This window comes from Neofelis nebulosa, chromosome 15 (genome assembly GCF_028018385.1).
Source record: "Neofelis nebulosa isolate mNeoNeb1 chromosome 15, mNeoNeb1.pri, whole genome shotgun sequence".
NCBI classification, from domain to species: domain Eukaryota; kingdom Metazoa; phylum Chordata; class Mammalia; order Carnivora; family Felidae; genus Neofelis; species Neofelis nebulosa.
The window spans coordinates 17,361,133-17,388,275 of NC_080796.1; the positions used below are offsets into that span (position 1 = coordinate 17,361,133).

Sequence of the window (27,143 nt, forward strand, 5' to 3'; positions counted from 1 at the left end):
GGCAGGCCTCTGCCGCCTACGTGTGAACACGTGGGCAAGGTCTGTGTGCTGTGCCCGCTGGTATCCTGCCGCCCTAAGGACCAGGCCCAGAGCCCTTCCTACATGGCCATCCGGCCAGCACCCCCACAAGAGAGAATAAAACACCAAACTGGGCAACACAACTGAGTCTCCCCCACCTGCCCCTGCCCAGCGGGCACGATTTCCCAAACATCCATACACAGACGGCTCCAAGAGAGGCACTTAAAAACCAGTTCCCCAGGGGGGCTCAGCCCCTTAAGCAACGGGTTCAGCTCTTGGTTTGCACAGTTCCTGAGATCCAGGCCCACCTTGGGCTCCGCACTGACACCATGAAGCCTACTTACGATTCTCTCTCCCTCTCTCTCTGCCCCTCCCCTGCTCTCTCTCCCTCTAAATAAATAAATTAAAAAAAAAAAAATCCTCAGCTCTCCTCTAGCGGTTTGCCTTCACCCCATGTCCCACAGGACCCAGGGGCCAAGAAAGGAAATTCAAAGAACAGTAATTTGGGGGCGCTGGGGTGGCTCAGTCAGTTAAAACTCTGGATTTTGTCGCAGGGCATGATCTCACGGTTGGTTGGTGAGTTCAAGCCCCAAATTAGGCTCCGTGCTGCCGGCCCAGAGCCTACTTAAGATTTTTCTCTCTCTCACAAGTAAACAAACATTTAAAAAATCAACAATTTTTTAAAAACATGGAAATTGGAACAATGGCGAGATCCCATGTCTCCCCACTGCCTACAAAGTTCCAATTACTTTTTTCTTTAATGTTCTATTTATTTTGACACAGAGAGAGTGGGGAGGGGCAGAGAGAGAGGGAGACACAGAATCTGAAGCAGGCTCCAGGCTCCGAGCTGTTGGCACGGAGCCTGATGCGGGGCTCGAACTCACAGGCCGTGAGATCATGACCTGGGCCGAAGTCGGACGCTCAACCGACTGAGCCACCCAGGCGTCCCCCAATTACTTTTTTTACTATTATATAATCAGTCTTGATAGGATGCCAACGAACAGCTACTGGAGTAAAAGTCTATCCAGTCTTCTGGAAAACAACCTGCCTTTTACACACGAAGAATCACGAACATGTGTTTCTTCTTACCAAAACCACAATTTCACCACACACATGTTCCTCCAAGTAGAAAGCTACAAAGGGACTGTAAAAATAAATTCTACCTCCACGGGATGGCACAATATGGAACCATTAAAAATCATGCTCTTCTGATACATGAATTTAGCAAAGTTGCAGGATACAAAATCAATGTACAGAAATCAGTTGCATTCTTATACACTAATAATGAAGCAACAGAAAGACGAATAAAGAAACTGATCCCATTCACAATTGCACCAAGAAGCATAAAATACCTAGGAATAAATCTAACCAAAGATGTAAAAGATCTGTATGCTGAAAACTATAGAAAGCTTATGAAGGAAATTGAAGAAGATATAAAGAAATGGAAAAACATTCCGTGCTCATGGACTGGAAGAATAAATATTGTTAAAATGTCAATACTACCCAAAGCTATCTACACATTCAATGCAATCCCAATCAAAATCACACCAGCATTCTTCTCGAAACTAGAACAAGCAATCCTAAAATTCATATGGAACTACAAAAGGCCCCGAAGAGCCAAAGTAATTTTGAAGAAGAAGACCAAAGCAGGAGGCATCACAATCCCAGACTTTAGCCTCTACTACAAAGCTGTAACCATCAAGACAGCATGGTATTGGCACAAAAACGGACACATAGACCAATGGAATAGAATAGAAACCCCAGAACTAGACCCACAAACGTATGGCCAACTCATCTTTGACAAAGCAGGAAAGAATATCCAATGAAAAAAAGACAGTCTCTTTAACAAATGGTGCTGGGAGAACTGGACAGCAACATGCAGAAGGATGAAACTAGACCTCTTTCTCACACCATTCACAAAAACAAACTCAAAATGGATGAAGGACCTGAATGTGAGACAGGAAACCATCAAAACCCTAGAGGAGAAAGCAGGAAAAGACCTGTGTGACCTCAGCCGTAGCAATTTCTTACTTGACACATCCCCAGAGGCAAGGGAATTAAAAGCAAAAATGAACTACTGGGACCTCATGAAGATAAAAAGCTTCTGCACAGCAAAGGAAACAACCAACAAAACTAAAAGGCAACCAACGGAATGGGAAAAGATCTTTGCAAATGACATATCAGACAAAGGGCTAGTATCCAAAATCTATAAAGAGCTCACCAAACTCCACACCCAAAAAACAAATAACCCAGTGAAGAAATGGGCAGAAAACATGAATGGACACTTCTCTAAAGAAGACATCCGGATGGCCAACAGGCACGTGAAAAGATGCTCAACGTCGCTCCTCATCAGGGAAATACAAATCAAAACCACACTCAGATACCACCTCACGCCAGTCAGAGTGGCCAAAATGAACAAATCAGGAGACTATAGATGCTGGAGAGGATGTGGAGAAACGGGAAGCCTCTTGCACTGTTGGTGGGAATGCAAATTGGTGCAGCCACTCTGGAAAGCAGTGTGGAGGTTCCTCAAAAAATTAAAAATAGACCTACCCTATGACCCAGCAATAGCACTGCTAGGAATTTACCCAAGGGATACGGGAGTGCTGATGCATAGGGGCACTTGTACCCCAATGTTTAGAGCAGCACTCTCGACAATAGCCAAATGATGGAAAGAGCCTAAATGTCCATCAACTGATGAATGGATAAAGAAATTGTGGTTTATATACACAATGGAATACTACGTGGCAATGAGAAAGAACGAAATATGGCCTTTTGTAGCAACGTGGATGGAACTGGAGAGCATGATGCTAAGTGAAATAAGCCATACAGAGAAAGACAGATACCATATGTTTTCACTCTTACGTGGATCCTGAGAAACTTAACAGAAACCCATGGGGGAGGGGAAGGAAAAAAAAAAAAGAGGTCAGAGTGGGAGAGAGCCAAAGCATAAGAGACTCTTAAAAACTGAGAACAAACGGAGGGTTGATGGGGGGTGGGAGGGAGGGGAGGGTGGGTGATGGGTATTGAGGAGGGCACCTGTTGGGATGAGCACTGGGTGTTGTATCGAAACCAATTTGACAATAAACTTCATATATTGAAAAAAAAAATCATGTTCTTAAAGGGCACGTGACAACTGCCGGAGGAAGGAAATGCTCCCCATCACTTGTTAAGTCAAAAAGCAGCTCACAAAAACCACATGGGCCATAAAGCCTATTTAAAAAATGTACTGTAAAAAAAAAAATGTACTGTATGCAACCAAAAATTACTGGGGGCAAATATACTAAAAATGAAACAGTGGTGAGACTGTGGACATTTCTTATTTTATTCTTTACATTTTCTGTAACGGTTACATTACTGGAGAAAAAAAGATATTCAGAGAAGCCAACTGATTAGTTCTGACCAGTCGCTTCCTTCATTTTACATCCCCCACAGCCGCCGAGAGCCGACAGGGTTCGGCCTTGGGCCTAGAGGAGGTCTGAGCTCAGAATGGACCATCCAGCTACCACTCATCAGCTAAAATACTGACGGTCCCCGAGGGAGCTCAGGGACTGTGTCACCAAGTGACCAGAACCCTGGCTAGTCTCCTCTGACACCACTGCTAGCTTCCTCCCCCGTCCCGCAAGCTGAATCTACTCTCTCTCCGAAGTCACACACTGGCCTGTGGTGAACGAACTGACCATCAGAGCAAAATCCTAATATGCAAGATGAATCCAGGGGCCCGACCAAAGCAGCAGACGGCAGGCAGCCCTCTGGGAAACCAACATCTCTGACGCATCACCCTCCCCGGCTTCTTTTTCTCATCCTTAAAGCGCGGGCCAGAGATTTCGAGAACTTTCTTTGTAAGCAACGGAACTTCTTTTAAAGACTAAACCTATATGCAGTGTTGGTCAGCTGAAATCAGAGATGCTCTGGTTGAAGGGATGGAAGAGGCTTTCTCACCCTCCCCGGCAGAGGCCCCTGACATCCTCCCCAGGAGCTAAAACGAGATGACGTCTCCCGTTCCCGCTCTGCACACGCTCCTTAACTCTTCCATTCTCGACGTCTGCGGCGAGCTTACCGGTCGACAGCTATGACCCCCAGCGTGAGCATGCTGGCCGAGCTGATCAGCAGGTACAGAAGGGCGGAGAAGTTGCACCAGACCACGCCGAAGATCCATTCCCTCCGGATGGAGCTGGTGGCCACGAAAGGCAGCACCAGCACGGACAGCAGGAAGTTGGACAGGGTCAGGCTGAAGACGAACTTGTTGCTGAGGGTGAGGAGGTAGGACTTCTTGTACAAGGTGACCACGATGACCAGGTTGCCCAGGCAGACGAACACGGTGATGATGATGATGGCGACGAAGCTGGTGACGACGACCCCCTCTTCGCCACCCTCCTCCTCTGTGAGGTTACTCAGCTCCTTCCCGTGGCCGAGGGAGGAGTTGAGGCTCATGGTCAGGGCACCTCGGCGTGCGGTGGGCAGAGCATGCCGGACGACTAGAAAAAGAAGGTGAGACCAGGGGACGGGGAAAGACTCGTCAAATCGCATCCTACGCACTGGAGAGAAGAGCGGCAGAGGCCCCCGTTCTCCTGCCAGTCCCGAGGCTCTCAGCCAGCCTTCCCCACCGGCCTGCTTTCTACAACCGACTTTCCGTGCGGCTCCACGTGTCTGCCTCCTTGAACGATGGGCTCGTCCAACCTAAACCATCCTATTCTTTTCCCCAGGGCCAGCGGTTCAAAACCTGTGACGTCACTTAGGAAGCGGCGCCAGCCAGAGAGCCGATCCTCAGGCCCCAGCCGAGACAGGCTGGTCCCAGAGACCCGAGGTCCAACCTAGGAGTCTGCATTTGAAACGAGCAGGGGACAGGTGATTCCGTTTCAAACGCGCTGTGGACTGCTGCTTCGGGGCCCCCGCAACTCGGGGAGGTCCCTGAACCAGCAGCATCGGCATCACGGCAGCCTACGGCTCAGGCACACCTCTGACTTCCTGAATCAGAATCTGCATTCTCACCCCAGTTGATTCGCGTGCCCACTAACGTCTGACAATAAGATTATCACAGGAGGGCGCCCGGGGGAGCTCAGTCAGTTGAGCGTCTAACTCTTGATCTTGGCTCAGGTCATGATCTCACAGTCGAGGGATTGAGACCCACGTCGAGACCCGCACGGGGCTCCCTGCCGCACGCGGAGCCTGGTTAAGATTCTCTCTCTCGCTGGGGCACCTGGGTGGCTCAGTCAGTTGAGCGTCCAGCTTCGGCTCAGGTCACGATCGCTCGGTCTGTGAGTTCAAGCCCCACGTTGGGCTCTGGGCTGTCAGCACAGAGCCCGTTTCAGATCCTCTGTCGCCCTCTCTGCCCTCCCCGCTTGCACGAGCAAAAATAAACATTGAAAAGAAAAGATTCTTTCTCCCTCTCGCTCTGACCCTGCCCTGCTCACACACATGGGTTCTCTCTCTCCCAAAATAAACAACTGAACACTTTTTGAAAAAGATTATCATAGGAACTATTCTGAGTTCCCCGAGCAGGGTTTCAACAAGCACAACTCATATTGAGACGGCATCACTCTTCTTGTGAGCAGTGGTGAAGGAGGGCAAGGAGCCAAGCACCAATTATAAATAGGTAGGTGCAGGCACAGTTTGAGCTCCTGGCCCACAGACACCATGCTCTACAAGGCACCGTCCCTGCTCCGAGACACTGGCTCAGAATCTCAGCTAAAGCTCAAGGTTAACAGGTGAACATTAAATCCTACAGATGCCTGTTTCCCCAAAACTGCCATCTACTCTGATCAGCCAAAAAATCCCACAGATCACTTCCTCCAGCGGCTCTGGATCCCAACAAACAGAAGACACCAGAAGGAAAGATTTCCTTTCCATGAGCCAGACGACAAGGACCCTGGTGCCTGAACTGCCCACACACAGCGCAGAGCCTTCCCCGCAGCCGCCGGGACCGACGCCTCTGTCCAAACACCTCTGGCCACAGGGAGGGGGCCCTTCTTCTGTTTCCAGCAGTCCTAAGTGCAGGCTAGAAAGCTTCCCTTTTCAGTGAGCCTGACGGCGGTGGGTCAGAACCACAAACCCGAGGCCTGCTGGCTGGAGCAGCACCAAATAATTGTTTTGTTTTTTTAAATTTTTTTTTAATGTTTATCCATTTTTGACAGAGGAGGGAGGAGAGGCAGAGACAGAAGGAGACACAGAATCCGAAGAAGGATCCAGGCTCTGAGGTGTCAGCACAGAGCCCAGCGCAGGGCTCGAACCCATGAACTATGAGGTCATGAACCTGAGCCAAAGTTGGATGCCCAACCGACTGAGCCACCCAGGCACCCCAACTCTTTTTTTTTTTTTAAAGTTTATTATTTATTTTTGAGATAAAGAAAGCATGAGCAGGGGAGGGGCAGAGAGAGAGGACAGAGGATGGGAAGCAGGCTCTGTGCTGACAGCAGAGAGCCCGATCTGGGGCTCAAACTCACAAACCGTGAGATCGTGACCCGGGCAAAAGTCAGACACTTAACCAACTAGGTGTTTGTTAACTCTTACAAGTAAATTATTAATTGATGTCTCGAAACCAAAGTCCTACATAAGCTTATTATTCTTAACTGTACAAGGGATGACATGGTGGTAAAGAAAACAGACTTCGAGTCATTAGACACATGACGAACTGGGAGAAAATATCACTTCTGTCACAGAGAAAGGACTAATCATTCTAATTTACAAATAATGCCAAAAAAATAGAAAAGGTGAAAAACCAGAAACGTGAGCAAAAGATATAAACAGAAACAAATGGAGCTCTCTGAGGAGTTCAGTGTTAACTAGGCTTTTGTGGGCATCATTTCACAGCACATACATCCATCAGATCGTCAAGTTGTATACCTTAGACTTACACGATGTTAACGTGTCAACTTGTATCTCAATAAAACTGGGCGTGAAAAGATGGAAACGGTTCACGGGAGGCGATAGACCAATCGTACTCAAACGTACGAAAAGATGCCCAGTTGCAATGAAAATAAGAGAAATGCACACAAAACTACACAAAGACACCATTTCTTTCCTTTCATGTTCTGGTGGTGGGGCTGCAGGGAGGGGGGCTTTCCCCTCTGTTCCAGATTTGCGTGCAAAAGGGCAAAGCCCAGTGGAGGAGAAGGTAGCAACATCTAACAAAGCTACATATGCACGTAGCCTGTTTCAGATTCTGTGTCTCCCTCTCTCTCTGACCCTCCCCCGTTCATGCTCTGTCTCAAAAATAAAATAAACGTTAAAAAAAAATTTTTTTTAATTAATGCTGTAGAAGTAAATATAAAATGGCTCTGTAGTGAATTTCCACATTCTCAAAATAAACACTCAGTGAAACTGAGTGCATACAATTCACAATGAGGGGGCGTCAACAAAACAAACAAACATACAAAAACAGGAGAATTGACATTCCAAGAACTTAAATTAATAGAGAAAGATGAACGAGACTATACACACAATTAAAAGCTTTAAAAAGAAAAGAGGTAAGAACCATAATGAAAGAATAAGACATGAAACAGAACCAAACAGAAATTACAGAAATTAAAATTTTAGTTGTTAACATTGAAAACTCAATGGCCATGCTGCACAGCAGATTTAGCTAAAGAGAAAGATAGTAAACTGGAAGACAGCTCTGAGGAAATTACCCAGAATGCGATTAAAAGATTAAGAAACTGAAAATAGGAAATAAAAGTCAAGATTCATGAAGGACAGGATAAAAAGATACAACATATGTTCAACACAAGTGGCAGCAAGAGACATTAACGAGAACATGGGTAGCAAACACTGCTGGGTGCCTACCCAACAACCACTCTGGTTTTTCTCCTCACTGGCAGACCTCTTACTTCGTTTTGGTGTCCAATCCTTCTCCCAGTGACTCAGAAGGTTGATCGCATCCCCAGTTTGGGGAGCTAGATCCCGGTAAGTCTAAAGTAATCACTGTGTCCTTTCTCCTTGCAATTCTGGCAAAGAAGTCGGAAAGAGATGTCTGGGGATAAACAGGGTGGAGAAGGGGATATCTAGGAAAAGCTGCTTTGATCTCACAAAGACATTGGGAAGAAAAATCTTTTCCTAATGGCCCTAACGGCAAAGAAAGCACAGACAGAGCAAAGGCAGCCATCTTGGCATCCTCAGATGCTAAGTCAGCAGAGAGCTGGATCCTTGGGCTGCTGGATTAACAGATGCTCAAGTCACTGCATCCTGGCCTCTTGTTATGTGAAATATACATTTTAATAATGTATCTGAATCTACTTAATGTGAAATAACACATTTCTTAAAATGACTTTGAGATCTATTTTCATTGAGGCTTCCGTTACTTGAGTCAAAAGCATCCAATTTACAGTGGGTTGGGTCTACCTACACAGTATTTAAAGATATGACTGAACATTTTCTAGAGTTAAAGAAACATATGAGTCCTCAGAAGGAAAGGGCATATCAAATTCCAAGGGTAAATCAGAAAAAAGTCTGCACAAGGCACATCACAGTGAAAAATGTCAAACACCAAGATACAGAGAAAAACAGTAAAAGCAAATTTTTCTATAAAGAAGTAACAATTAGGGGCACCTGCGTGACTCAGTCTGTTAAGCGTCCAACTTCGGCTAGGATCATGATCTCGCTGTTCCAGAGTTCGGGTCCTAAGTCCGGCTCTGTGCGGACAGCTCAGAGCCTAGAGCCTGTTTCGGATTCTGTGTCTCCCTCTCTCCCTCTGTCCCTCCCCTGCTTGCATTTGGTCTCTCTCTCTCTCTCTCTCTCTCTCAAAAATAAACATTAAAAAAATTTAAAGAAGTACCAACTAGATAAACAGCAGCCTCTTCTTTTGAAGAAAACAGAAAATAGAGGCCAGAAAACCACGAAACGCTCTGTCAAGTGCTGAGGAAAAGAACTCTTGCGCTAAAGTTCTACATTATCATTCAAGAGAGGGCACAATCTACTTTGAAGCAAACAAAACCTGAATGTTTACTAACAGTCCCTGACTGAAAGATCCACTTAAAGACACATTTCATGAAGGAACCCAAATCCAAAACTAAGGGGCAGGGCGCAAGAAGCAACTAACTGTTAGAAAAGAAACTGGTAACTATACGGCTAAATCTAAATAACAACTGAAAAAAAAAATTTTTTTTTTAATTTAAAAAGTCAAACGGCAACAATAAATCTTATACAAACAGCTAATTTGGGAGCTTTTGAAAACAGGCTGAAATGAAAATACAAAGCAAAATGGAAGCTCCTAAAGGCATGGTTAGAGTAGAAATAGTCCAGGTGGGTAGGTACTCGGGGCAGAAATTTTGGTTCCGGCTGTCTCCCCAGCACCCGGACAAGTGCCTGGCACACGGTAGGGAAACTCAATCATTATCGGTACACGAATGACTAGCTGCTGAAGTTCTGTTATCGTGAGGGCAAATACGAGTGCCAACAGTGCGAAGGTAACCGCTAAGAGCATAAAAACAGGACGCAAAAGTTCCGATCCAAAAGAGAAGGGAAAAAGCGAATGAAGTTCCACTTGCCCTTGTTCCCCCCCCCCCCAGTGGCCCCAGGCTGGCTCACTAGTGAACCAGAGGCCCAGAGAAGGGCTGCGGGGCCCAAGACTCAGTGGGGAGGCACAAGCCCCGGCAAATCTCCCAGGGGGGCACCTTTCACGACCCAGAGAGAGGGCGTCCTGGCAGGCGGCCGGCTTACCCAGGGCCTGACAAGCCGGGGCCCATGGAATGGAAGGAAATGCGCGCGTGACTCACATTTCGGCTCTGCGGGCCCCTCTGCCGCCAGACCCACAGGGGCATCAGCACTCCCACACTCCCTGGGTCCTGCCCTGTGCTGCGACTCCCAGAGACAGCCCGAGCATCACGTGACTGGGGTTCTATCAAACCTGTCAGAGGTTACTCCGGGCTGAGAGCTCGCCCTCTCGGGTCACCAGGGAAGGCTCACCTGTCTCCTCCGCCGTGGCTCAGTGCGGCACGGCCCTTCCGAACCGCCTCGGTCCTCTTGGCCATTCCCAGGGACGGTGAACGGCCTGCTGGACTAGACTGCTGGCAACGGCTTCGGGTCATTCAAAGCCAGATCTTGACACTGAAGTGAGCGATCAGTATCATTTTGGCTTAAAAAACAGGCAACCAAGGGGCGCCTGGGTGGCTCAGTCGGTTGAGCGTCCCGACTTCAGCTCAGGTCATGATCTCGCCGTCTGTGAGTTCGAGCCCCCCCCGGGCTCTGTGCTGACAGCTCAGAGCCTGGAGCCTGTTTTGGATTCTGTGTCTCCCTCTATCTCCCTGCCCCTCTCCTACTCACGCTCTGTCTCTCTCTCTCTCTGTCAATAATAAATAAACACTAAAAAAAAAAAAAAAAAAAAATTTTTTTTTTTTTAAACACAAGGCAACCAAATCTGGGTGGCTCAGTCGGTTAACTGTCCGACTTCGGCTCAGGTCATGATCTCACTGCTCACGGGTTGGAGCCCCACGTCGGGCTCTGTGCTGACAGCTCGGAGCCTGGAACCCACTTCAGATTCTGTGTCTCCCTCTCTCTCTGCCCTTCCCCCACTTGTGCACGCACTCGTTCTCTCTCTCTCAAAATAAATGTGAAAAATATTAAAAAACAACAACAAGGCAACCTTACAGAATACTGAGTCAGGTATCTATTGTGTTTTATAAACTGGTTTGCATGGTAATTTCCACGAAGGAATTCTAGAAGTACCTTGATTTGCAAAAACAGAATTACTACAATGTAAGGGTGGGTTCTCTCTCTTGTTTGTGCAAATTTGGATATTTAAATTTTTTTATGTTTTATTTTTTATATTAGAGAGAGAGAGAGTGAGAGCAGGGGAGGGGCAGAGAGATGGAGACGGAATCCGAAGCGGGCTCCAGGCTCTGTGAGCTGTCAGCACAGAGCCCGACGCGGGGCTCGAACTCATGAGCAGTGAGATCATGACCTGAGCCGAAGTCGGATGCCCAACCGACTGAGCCACCCAGGCGCCCCAGTGCAAGTTAGGAGGTTGACGGTCTCCCCTCAGATTCTTACCTAGAACTCTGATTTTCATCAACTTGCAGTGGGCGTCCTTCCTGCCCAGACTGCAGTCGCCCTGAACTTGCCAGAAAAAGACGACGTGGCCTGGGGGTTAAGTGTATAGACACTAAGCCAAACTGCCTGGGTTTGAAGCCCAGCAACTCTACTTCTTAGGCCCATGAGCTCAGTCGACTTCCGTTCCTCATCTGTAAGAAGACGATCTTTCCTCACGGTTACGGCGAGGTCCGGGCGAGTTTCCGCCGATTTCTACCAAGCGCCCGGAGGAGCATGTGGACGAGCGAGGTCTGGCCGTGCGCTCGTGGGAGCCCCCGAGGAGCCTGCTGATTTCACTGTGGGAAAGGACCCTTCCTGCACGTTTTGGCCACGGCCACGTGCCCCAGGACTCTGGCTGGAACAGCTCAAGGACAGACTCGCTCCCACGGGTTGGGAGGCTGACGGGACGCGGGCCGGGGTGGCTGCGGTGGCGGCCGCGTGTGGCACCGTGAGCAGAGCTGAGGGAATGACAGCAAGAGAGGGAGGCACGGGGAAGGGGGGGAGAGAACGCCGTGAGCCCGGCCACGCGTGCTGGCCCAGTAACCTGAGATTCCGAATCCTCTCCTTCTCCCAGGTGCCCTTTCTCCTCCTGTGAGGCTAAGTGGGCTGGGTTTCTGACACCTGCAACTTCGAGAATCCCAACTAATACTCTGATCCGCCACGATCCGCACACAAAATGGCAAGACCCCCACCTTTTCGGACATCGGTACCAGGGACCTTCTCTTCTTCAAGGTTAGGCCGACTCCTCGGGCACAGCTTTGCCTACCTCAGCCTCCTTCTTAACACCTTATCCTTTCCTTCCTGCTGCAGCCCCGCGGCCACCGGTGCCGTGGACTGTCGCAGGGCACCCCCAGCGTGCCGCCTCTTTGGGATCAGGAGATCCGTGGCCCAGTCCACAAGCCGCTACAAAGAAAGGGAGGCCTTCTCTGCCCCCCCCCCCCAGCGCCACTTAGAAGTGAGGCCACCAAAGGGACGCCCGAGAGCCCAGAGACAACGGGCCCAGGCTCAGGTGGGTGCTGGGAGACCATGGTGATCGGAAGGTGGCAGTTCTCTTGACACCTGTCTAACAAGGGGCTGCTGGACATGACAAGACACATCCGTCCTCCCCAGAAGTCTTCTCTAGAAAGACAGTTTCTTTCAGCATAAGGCAGAAGGTTCTCTTCTGACATTCTTAAATATACCCGAGCGGGAGTGGTTCCCGCTCTCCTCCACAGCCACCCACCTTTATGAAGAGCCTGAGCAGCCTGGAAGCTGGGACCGCCAGATGCCCTCTCCTAAAGAAATTCAATGCTGGGGCACCGGGGGCGCTCAGTGGATTGAGCGCCCAACTCCGGCTCGGGTCACGAGCACACGGGTTGCGAGTTCGAGCCCCCGCGTCGGGGTCGGTGCTGACGGCTCAGAGCTCGGAGCCGGCTTCGGATGCCGTGTCTCCCTCCCTCTCTGCCCCTCCCCCGCCCACGCTCTGTTTCTCTCTCAGAAATAAACAAACATCAAAAAATTTTTTAAAAAACAACAACAAAGGAGTATTTCCTAAACACCACTTCAAACAAGCCCAGGCGAGGTCACTGTCGTGCTATTTCGGCAGCTCTCTCAGGGGCTCTTCAGATCAGCACCTCCCAGCGCTTTTTACACATCAATCACCAGCCGGAGGGGGAGACGGGAAGAAGGTTCTAATAACTACCTTGCGGTGCACAAAGTAACTGAGATAGACAGTAAGCCCCCACCCCTCCAACCTATAAACCAGACCACACACCTCGCTGAGAGCCAGAAAGAGATCACAAGATCCCGGGGTCTCCTCCTCCCCTCCCTGGCACTCACATGAAAAGTGTCCCGAACACGGCAGGTGCAGCAACTTGGCCTCTGTGGGGACAGGGATGCCCGCACAGCCAGCCCAGAGTCTTATTACCACGCACAGGGCACTCGGCCCTTGTCCCCACAAGGGCACCCCAAACCCAGGAATGTCCTGGTTCAACATCTCTCACTTCGCATGTAAAGCAGGCCTGAGCTGTGGTCTGCTTGGGAAAATGCACGAGCACTTTTTCTGCACCAGCAGAAGGGGGAAAAAAAAAGCTACAGTCAGAACCCCAAACGACCTTACGTTCTCAGTCCCCGACCGAGCTCTTGGTTTGCCAGCGGGAAAGACCTGGCTTTGGTCCCCTCTGCATGGACATTATCCCCCTGAGTGCCTCACTGTCCTTCACAACAGCCGTCTGTAGAGACTGGAAGGCTGGAGCTGGGGTTCTTCACCGACTGTGATCCTGTCCACAGGGGTCAACAGTGAGTCTGCCTGATGTCTTTCCAAAACCAATTTCTTGTTCCTCAGCACAGACCTTCCCCGAGGCTTGGTCCTTGATCCGTCCCTTTCTCCCAATACGCTTGAGAATCACATCCATTTCCAGAGTGTTGCTTGATTATTTTTAGCTAATAATAAACAGTGTTTGCAAAACCCTGTGCAACATACAATGTGTCCTCACCTGCATCATCTCATCAGATCTCCTGGGTAACTTTTAGAGGGAGGAATTACTCTTCTCCCCATTTCAGAGAGGCAGTGAAACATATGGTTAAAAGCATGAACTCTGGAACTAGAGGGCCTGGGTTCAAATCCCAGCTCCACTGCTTACTGGCTCCGTGACCTTGACATGTTACTTAAACTCTCTGGGCACCGGCTTCCCCTTCTGTAAAATGGGGATAATACTCTTGCTCAGGCACCTGCCTCACAAGGTTGGTGGGAGAAGTCAATGAGTTCATACTTGTACGGTGCTCAGAATAGCGTCTGGAACCACATCAGTGTTTGTTAAATAGATAAAACGGGGAAACTGAGGCTCAGAAAGGTTAAGGGCCTAGTTCAAGAGAACAATAAGTAGTAAACTTGGTCCTGTGGCTGTGAGACTACCGTCTGCCTTCCATCCATCCACTTAGCCCAGGAGAAGCTTCGGCATGGCGTGGCCTCATCTACATTCCAGATTTCTGACCCACCAACCCCTTCACGGGCCTTCCGTGCCAGCCAGCTATGCTGTGTGCTCTCGTTTTCCATCCTCTTTGCTTCTGCCTGTCCTCTACACGGAATGCTCTCCCCATTTGTGGTATGGATGAATAAAGATGTACTAAATCTAAGATATGTTCCTGATCTACTGGTCTAATAACTTTATTGAAAGAGGAAAGGAAACAAACAGGTAAATGGGGCAGCGGGAGACTGAAGCCTAAAGAGCAAACAAAAAATATACCAAGTCACGACATGGAATTTGGCGATGATTTCTCAGATGCGACATCAAAGGCACAGGCAGAAAGAAAAAAACAGACAAACTGGACTTCATGAAGATTTAAAAATCTGTACATCCAAGGATTCTGTCCACAGAATAAAAAGGCAACCCACAGAATGAGACAAAACATTCGCAAATCACGTATCTGATTAGGGATTAATATCTAGACTATATTAAGGACTCCTAAAATTCAGCCACAACCAAAAACATCCCATGTCCAAAGAAGATATACAAATGGCCGACGGGCACATGAAAGATGCTCAGCATCACTGAGCATCAGGAAGAGTAAATAAAACTACAAGGAGATACCATCTCATACTCATAAAATGGCTACTGTAAGAGGAAAAAAAACAAAAACAAAAACAGAAAATAACAAGTCTGGGTGAGGACATGGGGAAATTAGAGCCCTTCTGCACCACTGGTGGGAATGTAAAATGATAGGGGCGCCCGGGCGGCTCAGGCGGTTGGGCGGCCGACTTCGGCTCAGGTCACGATCTCGCGGTCCGTGGGTTCGAGCCCCGCGTCGGGCGCTGGGCTGACGGCTCGGAGCCTGGAGCCCGTTTCCGATTCTGTGTCTCCTTCTTTCTCTCTCCTCCCCCGCATATGCTCTGTCTCTCTCTTCTCAAAAATAAATAAATGTTAAAAAAAAAATAAAAAATCAAAAAAGCAAGGTCTCTAAGAGATACTCGTACACCCGTGTTCCTAGCAGCATGATGCACACCAGCTAAAATGTGAAGCAGCCCAAGTCGGCCCTGACTGATGACTTGACAAGCAACCCACGGTATACCCACATGATGGACTGTTAGCCTCCAGAAGGAGGCTCTGACACAGGCTCCCGCACGGGGGAACCTGGAGGGCCCTATGCTGAGTGAAATAAGCCAGTCAGTCACGCAAGGGCAAATACGCATGGTTCCACTTACACGAGGTGCTCGCAGTAGTCGAAATTACAGCCAGAAGGCAGAATGGCGGATGCCAGGAGCCAGGGGGAGGGAGGAAGCTGGTGAATGGGGTTAGTTTTACAAGATGAGGAGCGTTCTGGGGACGCTCCTGGGTGGCAGGAACGGGTGCCCAACGTGATGGCAGTCCATACCGCTCAATCGCGCACTTGAAAACGGCCACGACGGCACGTGCACAGGAGAGGTACTTAGCACAATAAAGACAGGGAAGAACCTATTTATCGGGGTTGCTTCTCTTGAACTCCTCTCCCCACAGGGTGTGGAGAGTCACGAAGCGAAGGAGGCAGCGGCTATCTTCAGCCGGTGATGATGACGGTGACAAGGAGGAGGGCCGTAGGCGGCGTCCAGAGTAACCTCCAGGCAGCAGGGGGCGTGGGCCGTGTGGGGCGTGGGCGGGTGACTCCTCACGAGCTCCTCGCCCCGGCGGCCACGTCCGCGGCCGGATGCACTAAAGGCACGCGCCCGTCGCGCTGCACCCTCCCCAGAGCACACGGTGAAACAAAACTCAGCTTCGTGCTCCTCAGACTCCTCTGCGGCCGTTTGGGTTGCACACGTTGGAGACTGTGAGGCACACCGCGTACTAAGCCAACTTGGACTCGGAGCCACACACTGTCAGCTGAGTTCTTTCAAAGGGCCACTGGCCTCCCTCCCAGGCCGCCGTCGGCAACCCCGAACGCCGCCAGCATCTCCCGGTCAACACGGACGGGGGACGGTCCATCGCAGCCTCCCGGAAAGTTGGCCAACAACCAGTTGAAGCCGCGACGAAGACAACTCACCAGGGGAGAGTCCTAGGTCCCGAGAGAAAAGCGCTTTAGGGAGAGGAAGCAGCAGCGGTTTCATCACAGCTCTGGGCAAAACATTCAGCAGCCTGAAGGTGGAGCACGACCCGACCAGAGAGACGCCCAGCTGTACACAAGGCAGCTGTCTCTCCTCTGCCAGGCCACCGGCCACCCCCGCCTGCACCACAGATTCCCCCGGGGGGCGGGGGGGGGGGGGCGACAAGGGCAGACACGCCAGCTTTTCCAGGGCAGGCTCGGGAAAACCTCCACAGCACTGGCCCACGGCCACCCTGCCTGGAGCTGGGATCCCGGCAGCTCCGGGAGGCGAAGCTGGGTCACCCCAGGTCAGGACACCCGAGGCTGCTCCTCTTACCTGACGCTGCGGCCAGAGGTGGCTGTGCTGGGCCAAAGGTCTGGTCACGATCCCCTGCTCAGGCAGAGAGGCGCCAATGCCACTCCCGACTCAATACACCCAACTGGCTACTCGACAGCTCCAGTCGGACGTCACGGGCATGGCAAGCCGAGCACGTCCAAAACCGGACTTCAGATCTCTCAGAACTGCCCGTTCCACATTCTTCCTCATCTCCTGTTATGGTTCCCCCATCCTCCCAGGCCCTAAACCTGGGAGTCACTCCTGACTCCTCACCTTCTCTCGCTTCTCCTATCTGGTTCATGAACAAATCTACGGGCTCTAATTTTGAAATGTTTCTAGAATTCAACTATGTCTGACTATCTCTGCTACCATCACTCCGGCCCAGGCTTTGTTGTATCTTCTCGGGATTACTAAAATAGCTTCCTCGCTGGCCTACCTGTGTCTGCCACTGCCCCCATTCTCAACACAGTCCCCAGATGAGCCTGTTCAAACAGAGGTCAGAACAAATGAGCAAGCCACGGCTTTACTCAGAACGCCAAAAAGGATCCCCAGATCACTGAGAACAGGCCCCGCAGTTTCCTACGTGATCTGGCTCTCCCTTACTGCTCCAACCTCATAATAAAAATCGCTTTTTACACCCACTCCAACCACACTGGCTTCCTATTTCACAGACACATCTGTCTATTTCACAGACACATCTGTCTATTTCACAGACACATCAAGCATGCATCTACCTCAGGGCCTTTGTACTTGCTGCTTCCTATGCCCGGAATGCCCTCAGCCCAGAGTTCTTTGTAGGTTGCTCTCCCACTCGAAGTCTTAACTTAAATCACCTTTTTGGCATGGCATTCCCACCCCCACACTACCTTTCATACCCCTCTCCCATACTCTGTGGCCCCATTCTCTTCCTTACTTTTTCTCCTTAGTGCACATGTACATACTCGTTAATCTGTTAATGCCTTTCTCTCCCACGAAACTGTATGCTCCATGAGTGCAAGGAATTCTGGCCTACAAATTTCTTCACTGGCATCCAGAACAGTGACTGACAACGAACAGGTACACAATATACGTGATAAATAACTGAATATATGAATGAGCCACGGGACACTGGGCATCCTGGCACAGCAGGCATTTCTGGCTCTGTAGACACAGCAGCCACTATTCATTATCCAGTCGATACCCCCTTTCCCCTCTCAACACAACTCTCACTTGATACGGGGCACTAAACGTGCCCACGAAAACAGACTCCCTATACAGAGCCTGAGCGGCCATCAGACCCAGTTTCAATCAACAAATGTCTACAACGTGGCCAAAGGCTATCCACTTCCTGGGGGACAGACCCAGCTATGGCTCCCGCCCTTTCTCCTTTCCCCTCCCTCCCGACTGGAACTCAAACCCGATGCTCACAAGTGAGGCAGCCGCCTTCTGACCAGGTAGCCGGAAGTCCCAATGCAATCAGTTTGTGGCCCAAATCACATACCGAACTGCGAGGCCTCCGTGCCCAGGCATGCCAGTCAACCACTTTTTGGTTAAGTCCTTGTAGTACAGTCTCCCCTGCATGCCACGTAGAGGAACGCTAACTTGACACGTAGGTCAAAGGTGAGAAGAGCGACGTAGAGGAAGGCAAACCCTGCTGTGCGTGAATGTTACGGTGCAATCCGATTGCTGGTAAGAACTGGTGCCGTGGGGTCTTTGTCCATCTGTCCGTCGTCTTCTCCCACCTGCCCCGTCCCCTTCCCCTCCACCCCACAGTGATCCTAACTCGTTCGCCCTTTTCCGTGATAACTCTATACAGAATCAAAGACTCTAAGCAGTAGGAAGAGAGGGCCTCCGCTAAAAAGTTCTCTTCCAGGGGCGCCTGGGTGGCTCAGTCGGTTGAGCGGCCGACTTCGGCTCAGGTCATGATCTCGCGGTCCGTGAGTTTGAGCCCCGCGTCGGGCTCTGTGCTGACGGCTCAGAGCCTGGAGCCTGTTTCAGATTCTGTGTCTCCCTCTCTCTGACCCTCCCCATACATATACGTCATTTCCTCCTGTGCCTTTGGGGACAGGTGATTTTCTACTTCTCAACACTCTACGATGTAAGTAACGTAAGAACTGTATGTATACGGCTTAGGTAACTGTAGCATGTTCCAGAAAAACAGGGACCCCTGAAACAGCTCAGAGCTCAGTATCTAATTTTAGTATTTTTTAAGTAGTAAGAGGGAAACTGCTGAATTTAAAAGCTAAGGTTGTTGAGCCCCACTGAATTTTATGCCACCGGAACGCTGGATATAGCAGTTAAATGTATACTGGATGTCTAACAATTTCCAAAAGGCCAAGCTTAGAAAGTAAGAACCTTTTGAAGAGACTACAGGTACATGTGCAGAAGATATCTGCACAGGCCTGTAAAACAAGGCAGAGTGTTACTTGTTCTTGGCTACCTTGATTCTTTAACTTTTATTTCCTCTATAAACTATCCTATCACACATCCTCTAAGTCATGAATTCCCAAACTGCAGGTGGCAGTTAACTGTGGACCAAATAAATAATGTCTCGCACACACGTGAACTATTATGCTTCAAATGTCTATAGGTGCTACTGTGGTCAATACAATTAAAATTCGTTTTCACATAGTTATTGATTCAAAGCAACTTTTTGTATCTGAAGCAACACGTGTTCTCCAGCTGAAGTGATAGTAAAAGGGGAGGCAGATCGGGGCTCCTGGGTGGCTCAGGCGTCTGACTCTTGATTTCAGCTCAGGTCAAGATCTCACAGTTCTTGGGATCAAGCCCTGGGTCGGGTGGGATTCTCTCTCCCTCTCTCTCAAAATAATAAACTTTTTTTTTTTTTTTTAGGTGGGGGGCAGGGGAGGTGGATCCACGCACCCTGGAAAAGCTTGGAGATCACTACGATAACCCATTCCAGGCCCCTGACCTCCTCACTGCCACCTACGTGAATAACATCTAGCTCAAGGTCCATCTACATCAAGAGCAAAATTCTGAAAAAACCTTTCTGGAACATTCCACCCTCACAGTGACCCTTCCTACCTCTTACCATGTCAAGTTTTCCTTTTACACGTTCGTTATCCTCTCAGACATGCATGTCTTTGCACGCGTTTTCATTTTAGGTAAGGAGACTTCCTCCTCCAGGCAGCTTATTAATTCTTCTTCAGTTTCCCCTTTGTATTCCCGACAGCACTTTGCATGTGGGAGAAAATATTTTATATGCCCCCTACTCTTTAATATCTACTTCGATCTGATATTCAGTAGAAAAAATCGTTTCTGGAATCCTGACGAAACCTAGGTCTGAATTTCACATGACCATGTGCATGTCTCCTAACCTCTCTGAGCCTGAAATTCTCCATGAGGAAAGAGACAGTAGAATTAACCTACTTTATGTGATCGTCCAGAGGAATGTATGACCTAGCCACAGCAGCTAGGCAACGGAAAGAAATAAAAGGCATTCAAATTGAAAAGGAAAAGGTAAAACTCACTATTGGCAGATGACGTGATACTATATATAGAAAGCTCTTAAGACTCCACCAAAAAAAATATTTTTTTAAGTTTATTTATTTATTTTGAGAAAGAGAGAGAAAGCACAAGTCAGGGAAGGGCAGAGAGAGGGAGAGAGAGAGAAACCCAAGCAGGCTCTGAGCTATCAGCGCAGAGCCTGATGCGGGCCTTGGAATTCACAAACCATGAGATCCTGACCTGAGCCAAAGTCAGATGCTTAACTGACTGAGCCACCCAGGCACCCCTCCACCAAAAAACTATTAAAACTAATAAATTCAGTAAATTCGCAGGATACAAATTAACATACAGAAGTCAGGTGCATTTCTATACACTAATAATGAGCTATCAAAAAGGGAAATTAAAAAAAAAAATCCCATTTAGGGGCGCCTGAGTGGCTCAAGTCGGTTGAGCGTCCGACTTCGGCCCGGGTCATGATCTTGCGGTTCGTGAGTTCGAGCCCCGCGTCGGGCTCTGTGCTGACAGCTCAGAGCCTGGAGCCTGCTTTGGATTCTGGGTCTCCCTCTCTCCCTCTGCCCCTCCCCTGCTTGCACTCTCTCTCTCTCTCAAAAATAAATACAACATTTAAAAACAAAATCCCATTTATAACTGCATCAAAAACAATAAAATACGTCAGAATAAATTTAACCAAGGAGCTGAAAGACCTTTACCCCAAAAACAATTAACACTGATGAAAGAATCATCTTCAGATGACACAAATAAATGTAGAGATGTACCAAGCTCACGGACTAGAAGAATTAACACTGTTAAAACATCCATGCCACCCAAACAATCTAGAGATTCAATGCAATCTCCATCAAAATACCACAGGGAAAAAAAAAAAGCAATGTCATCTTTCACAGAACTAAAACAACGAATCCTAAAATGGACCCAATGGATTAAGGACATAAATGTAAGAACCGAAACCTAAAACTGAAACGTAAAACTCTTAGAAGGAAACACAGGCAGTAAGTTCTTTCACGCTAGTCTAAGCAGTATCTTTTTTTTTTTAATTTTTTTTTTTTAATGTTTATTTACTTTTGAGACAATGCGAGAGACAGAGTGCAAACAGCGGAGGGGCAGACAGAGGGAGACACAGAATCTGACGCGGGCTCCAGGCTCTGAGCTGTCAGCCCAGAGCCCGACTCAGGGGCTGGAACTCATGAACCGTGAGATCATGGCGTGAGCCGAACGAAGTCGGACGCTCAACCGGCTGAGCCACTCAGGCGCCCCATAATTTATTAATTTTTTAATTTATATCCAAGTTAGTTAGCATATAGTGCAATAACGATTTCAGGAGTAGAATCCAGTGATTCATCCCCTACATGTAATAAGCAGTATCTTCCTAAAGCAGTCACCTCAGGCCAAGAACAACTAAAGTTAACTACATGGGGCTACACCACACTAAAAAGCTTCTGCACAGGGAAGGAAACCATCAACAAGGCAACGCACAGCAATTCTAGTTGCAAATCATTAAGGGCTTCATATCCGAAATACACAGACACAGCTTAACGTCAAAAAACCAAACAGCCTGATTACAAAACGGGCAAAGGACTGGAGCAGACATTATTCTGCAGATGACATCCGGACGGCAAGAGGCACGTGAAAAGATGTTCAGCGTCACTCAGCATCAGAGCAAATCAAAACCACAAGGAGCGATCACCTCACGCCCGTCAGAACGGTTAGTTATCAAGAAGACAAAAACAGGCGCTGGCGAGGAATGTGGAAATACGGGAAACCTCGCACCCTGTTGGTGGGAATATAAACTGATGCGGCCACTATGGAAAACAGTATGGGGCGGCGGGAGGGGGGGGGGGTCCTCAAAAGATAAAAATCGCACTACTACACGATCCAGCAATTCCTGAAGGCATTTACCTGAAGAAGACGGAAACACCAATTCAAAGAGAACTGTGCACCTTTACGTTGACTGTAGCATTATTTGCAAGAGGCAAGATACAGAAGCGCCCAAGCGGCCACCCACCGATGAATGGGGTAAGGAAGACACAGCACATACAGAAATAACGGAAGAGTGCTCCGCCGTAAAAAAGAATGACATCTTGCCGTTTGAGACAACATGGATGGACGCAGAGGGCATTACACTACATGAACTAAGTCAGAGAAAGAAAAGGTCACAGAACTTCACTTCTACGTGCAATCTAAAAGCAAAACAACACACACCCACGAAGCAGAAACAGACTCAGACGGGAAACCGTGGGCTAGCAGGGCGGGGAGGCTGGAGGGGCCGGCGAAACAGGCGAAGGGGATTAAGGGGCACAAACTTCTAGTCACAGAAGACGTAAGTCACTGAGATGTAATGTGCAGCATAGGGAATATAGTGAGTAACTGTGTGTGGTGACAGACAGTCACTGGACTTACTGGGGGGTCATTTCGTACCAGGAAAAAGCAATGTACGTGGAAACCTGTGAAAGCAGGTAGTGGCCTGGCTGTCAGGGAATAAAACTCAAAAAATGTTTAAGCTACTTAAGATACGAAAGGAAGACTCCATTCTTTTCTCTCCCCTTCAAATTTTAAGGACCGCCTAAGACATTTCACTTGACCGCTTAAGTGGATGACACACAGGACAAAGGACGCACTGCAAACGGAAATGGCTGGGGCTCCACGGGGACGGTGCTCAGGGCTTCAGGACTTGAACCTGACTGCTCCATCACTGCAGGAGGGGGGCTCCCGCCCAGCCGGAGTCGCTTCAGTGACTAGCAATGCGAGTGCCCCCGCTGAGTCGGGGTGGCGGGCCCTCAGCTGAGGTTCCATGCACAGCACCCTACCCTGAAAGAGAAAATCTCATTTTTTAAGGGAGTGTCAGGATGGCTGGGGAAGGTCTGAAAATGCCCACACAGAAGACTCTAGGTAACAATCAAACGCAATCACTACCCCAATATTTTACATCAGTGTTTCTCAAAGGAAGGGCGCTCTGCCTCCCCCCCCCCACCCCAGGGAGGAGTCTCTGGAAATGCCCAGGGACATTTTTGGGTGTCACATCTCAGGGGACAGCTCTGGCATGTAAGGCCAAGGACACTGCTAAAGACCCCCTGATGCAGAGGGCAGCCCCCACAACAAAGAATTACCCAGCCCAAGACATCGACAGCACGGAGCCTGAGAAATCCTGTTCCACCGCAGTACTTTGGGTTTACTGCATGTACTTGACGAACAGATCGAAGGAAAATAAAACAACTCTCTCCCTAAAACACACAAACGCACGCACACACGCACACACACACACACACACACACGCGCGTGTGCATGTGCGCTCCAAGAAGAAGAGATGAAAACTATGCAGGGAATAAGGGTAAGATTACTTCTATCACAAGAGAAACAATGGTATCATGTTAATTGGTTTTTACTCTCGATCATTTGTTTTATTCGTAATCCTCCCGGAGCCCAGCACACTAGCTAAACTCATACCGCTAAAATTGAGAATGTTATTTCTGAACGTGTAAAAAAATTTTTTGATGTTTACTTATTTTTGAGGGAGACAGAGCGTGAGCAGGGGAGGGGCAGAGAGAGAGGGAGACACCGAACCCGAAGCAGGATCCGGGCTCCGAGCTGTAGCACAGAGCCCGATGCGGGGCTCGAACTCGAAACAGCAAGATCATGACCTGAGCTGAAGTCAGACTCTGAACTGACTGAGCCACCCAGGTGCCCCTATTTTTACATGTTTTAAAGTAATACCACTTCTGAATCCTTTTTTTCTGCTGACCATATCTGAGACACATGCCGTCACAGATAGCCCTGCTGAATAAAGGATGTCCCCTCCCACCCTTACCACGCTGCTGCTGGTTCCTGGGCACTCCCTGCTTCCCCCTTCCCAGCCCTCACTCAGCCACCCCTAAGAAGGTTTCCTGAATACCTACTCTGTGCCAAGCTGGGACACAGCACTGGGACACAGCACGGAGCAAGGTACCAAAATCTCTCCTCTCCTGGAGCTTTGTGTGGGGTATAGCTTTGTGCGAGCTTCACAGGGAAGGGGACACAAACAGTAAACAAATAGACAATGAATATACAAAATAATTCCAGATGGTGCCAGGTGCTATGAAGAAAGCTACCAGGGGAAAGAAGAAGGAATGGGTGAGTGGGCTGGGAGTGGGTAGTCAGAAAGTCTCTCCAGGTAACATCTAATCAGAACAGAAAACAGTGCAAAGGAATTTCAGGCTAGGGAAGAGCCTGTGCAAAGGCCCTGAGGCAGAACGAACTTTAAGGCATGCAGACTACCCAGTAAGGGGCAGACTACTGAGGACTCCGTGGCCGTGCTGAGGACTATGGATGAGAGCCCATGTGTGACAGAAGCCCCTGGAGGGATGTGACAGACCTGTTTTAAAGGACCACTCTTGCTACAGGGTAAAGAAAAGATGTAGGGCGAGCGCAGAGGCAGGGACACCAGTTAGCCCAGGTAACAGGTGAAGGCTTGGACAAGGGCTATGGTAACGAAGCGGTCTGAAATGAGCAGATGCGTTTATCTCCAACCTTTCAGAGCTAGGAGCGGCCACAGGAGCAACCCGGCACAGCCGTGTTATCTTACAGACGATGAAACCAGAGCTCAGTCACGTATGTAATTACTGGCAGAGCCCGGATGCCCTGACTGTCCTCACCACACCTCTGCCCTTCCTGGCCGTCCCGGGACTCGGCAGGGAGTGCAGGAGACAGGCAGGAATAGGAACCCTCTAGAGGGCAGGCGCAGTCAAGTGTAACATAAATGACTGTCTTGGGGCGCCTGGGTGGCTCAGTCAGTCAGTTGAGCGTCTTGACTTCCGCCTAGGTCATGATCTCGCCATTCTGGAGTTCGAGCCTGCTTGGGCTCTGTGCTGACAGCTCAGAGCCTGGAGCCTGCTTCAGAGTCTGTGTCTCTCTCTCTCTCTCTCTCCCCTCCCCCACTCATGCTCTGTCTCTCTGTCTCAAAAATAAAAATAAAACATAAAAATAAATGACTGTCTTGCTTTGGACAAGGATGACCTCCTCGCCAAATCCAACGGGTCCTTCCTTGAACTCCCCCAGCACCTGATGCCTTCGACTAAGTCATTTTCCTCTGAGACACCCCCCTCCCCCCGCTGCTGCTCTCTCCTGCTTCTCCCTCCTTCTATTCCTTTCCAGGCTTACTGACCTGCAGTCGCTCTGCCCGTGTCACTACTACTGCCCAGGGGCCACTCCCTCTCCGTCTGCAGAGGAAATCAACTGCTCCCTTTGCTCCGGGGGTTGCCCCTGAGTTTCCTCTGCAGAGTCACCCTTTCCAGACCCGGAGTTCATGTGTCTTCATGGACGTGACACATGATTTATGCCTCGCCCATCAGCACATTCCAAACCCCTCTGACCCACTTTACGACTCAGTTTGTGAGACGTACGGGCCTGGTGGTGGGGTAGCTGGGAGACAGACAGCTCCCCTCTCCCGCGGGATTCGCACTGGCATCACCCCCTAGCCATCGTGAGCGGGGAGCCTGAGACCAGAGCAGGTAAGAAAGTGAGTCCTGATGAAATCATTTGAACCTGGAACCCAGGCCTGAAGTCAGATACACTCTGGAGCTTTTTTTAAGTTTGTTTGTTTGTTTGTTTTGAGGGCAGGGAAGGACAGAGAGAGAGACAGAACCCGAAGCAGACTCCACGCTTGGCAGGGAGCCCGACATGGGGCTCAATCCCACAACCCCGGGATCATGACCTGCGCCAAAATCAAGGGCCAGATGCTCGACCAACTGAGCCACCCAGGCGCCCCCACTCTTGAGCTTTTTGGTGATGTGAGCCAATAACTTTCCTTTCTGCTTAAGCCAGTGTGAACTGGATTTTCCACCACTTGTAGAAGGAAGAGTCCCGCCTGAGACCTCCTCTCTCTCTGTACGCGCTCTCTATACCCCCGTAAACAGGGATGACTCCGAAATCTCCATCTATATCGCTCTTCAGAGCTCCAGATTCATATCCACCCGCCTAGTAGGTGTTTCCTCCCGTACTCCCTTCCTGCCACACCCAGGCACCTCAGCTAGAACATGTGCAAAATGGAATTTGTCCTCTCTGCTCCTACCGTTTCTACCACCTCCATATGCTATTCCTCGTGTTTTTCACTACCCTAGAAAAAACATCACCACCCACCCCAAGCACTCAAGACAGAAACCCAGGGCATCAGAGAGTACTCTTGCTAGGTAGTCCTGATGGGGCTAAGGCCCCGACTGACATGAGCCACGGGACCTGGGGGAGATTCATGAACATTTCTGAGCCTTGGATCTTCTTTCATACGGGCTTGCTAGGTGTCGGTGAAATGTCGTATGTAAAGCAACGCGTGCTGGTCACTTCCGTTCCCCGTCACGGACACGTAGTGCCTCCCTAAATTCTGACTCACAACTTCATCGGCCACTGTCATTACCCCGGCCCAGGGCCTCGCTATCTTTGCCCTCGATGACTACCGGACATTTCTATCTCATCTCCTTCCCACCCTCCAGTGTTGCTGGACCGGCTGACTCCTAACCAGCCTGGTCACACCATGCCAAGCTGGGCCACCTGCAGAACGTATCATGGACACGCCCTCCACTGCGGCCCTCCTGAATCGCTCGCTCACGGTTCTCCAAATATACCCACTGCTGTACCTCGCTCCCCTGATTTTGCACGGAAACGTGTCCGCTGTCGGAATGCCCATTCTCCCTCTTCCCCCGCCTAGTGAAGAGCTCGTCCTTCACGCTCGATGAAAATAATCCCTCTAAAAACGAAAGACAAGAGGGATGCCACATTGGCTAACGAGGCTCACAGACAAATTCAAACCCTGTCTTCCCTGGTGTCAGTGAGGAGGGAACCTGAAAAAAAAGGGAATAGGAAAGACACAATACTTTAAAATAGTGTTAAATGAGGGAAAAAAAAAAAAAAAAGCAAAGAGAACAGAGAGGAAAAAGAAAACGTAAGAAGTTAGTCTTGCGATTGGAGAGGACTTCCTAAGCAAAACAAAAAACTTGGGGGGGGGGGTCACAGAAAAGTGATTCAGACCCAATCATGTAAAAAGTCATCACTTCTGCACAAAGGTACAGTTAAGTAAAGCTAGGGAGGAAAACATAAAAGGCAAAATATCTGATTTATTAACAAGAAAAGAAAGTCCAGGATTTAGAGACAGCCTCAAAAACTGATGAGATCACAAACAATTCAACAGAAAAACTGAAAAGGATTTCATGGGCAGTTTGAAGGAGTATAAATTGACTAAGCTTTTTTTCAGTGTAAGCTTGGGAAAACCTAAAATGCACAGAACTTTGGTACGGAATGATCTCGAAGA

The 27,143-nt window shown here is 49.3% G+C and overlaps 1 protein-coding gene across 10 annotated transcripts in view; it reads right to left on the reverse strand.

Moving 5' to 3' along the window:
• The window catches only part of GPR161 (G protein-coupled receptor 161), a 62,656-nt gene that overhangs the window by 30,417 nt on the left and 5,096 nt on the right, over window positions 1–27,143 (reverse strand). For 6 of the 10 annotated variants that reach the window (XM_058700379.1, XM_058700378.1, XM_058700376.1 and 3 more), the window contains exon 3: window positions 4,079–4,496. The exons of 1 other annotated variant lie outside the window; for it this stretch is intronic. In XM_058700379.1, the coding sequence (XP_058556362.1) occupies window positions 4,079–4,496 (418 nt within the window). Of the gene's footprint in view, window positions 1–4,078; window positions 4,497–7,800; window positions 8,292–15,220; window positions 15,454–27,143 lie in introns of those variants that run through there. 3 more of the 10 variants (XM_058700383.1, XM_058700382.1, XM_058700385.1) reach the window with 3 other exon arrangements.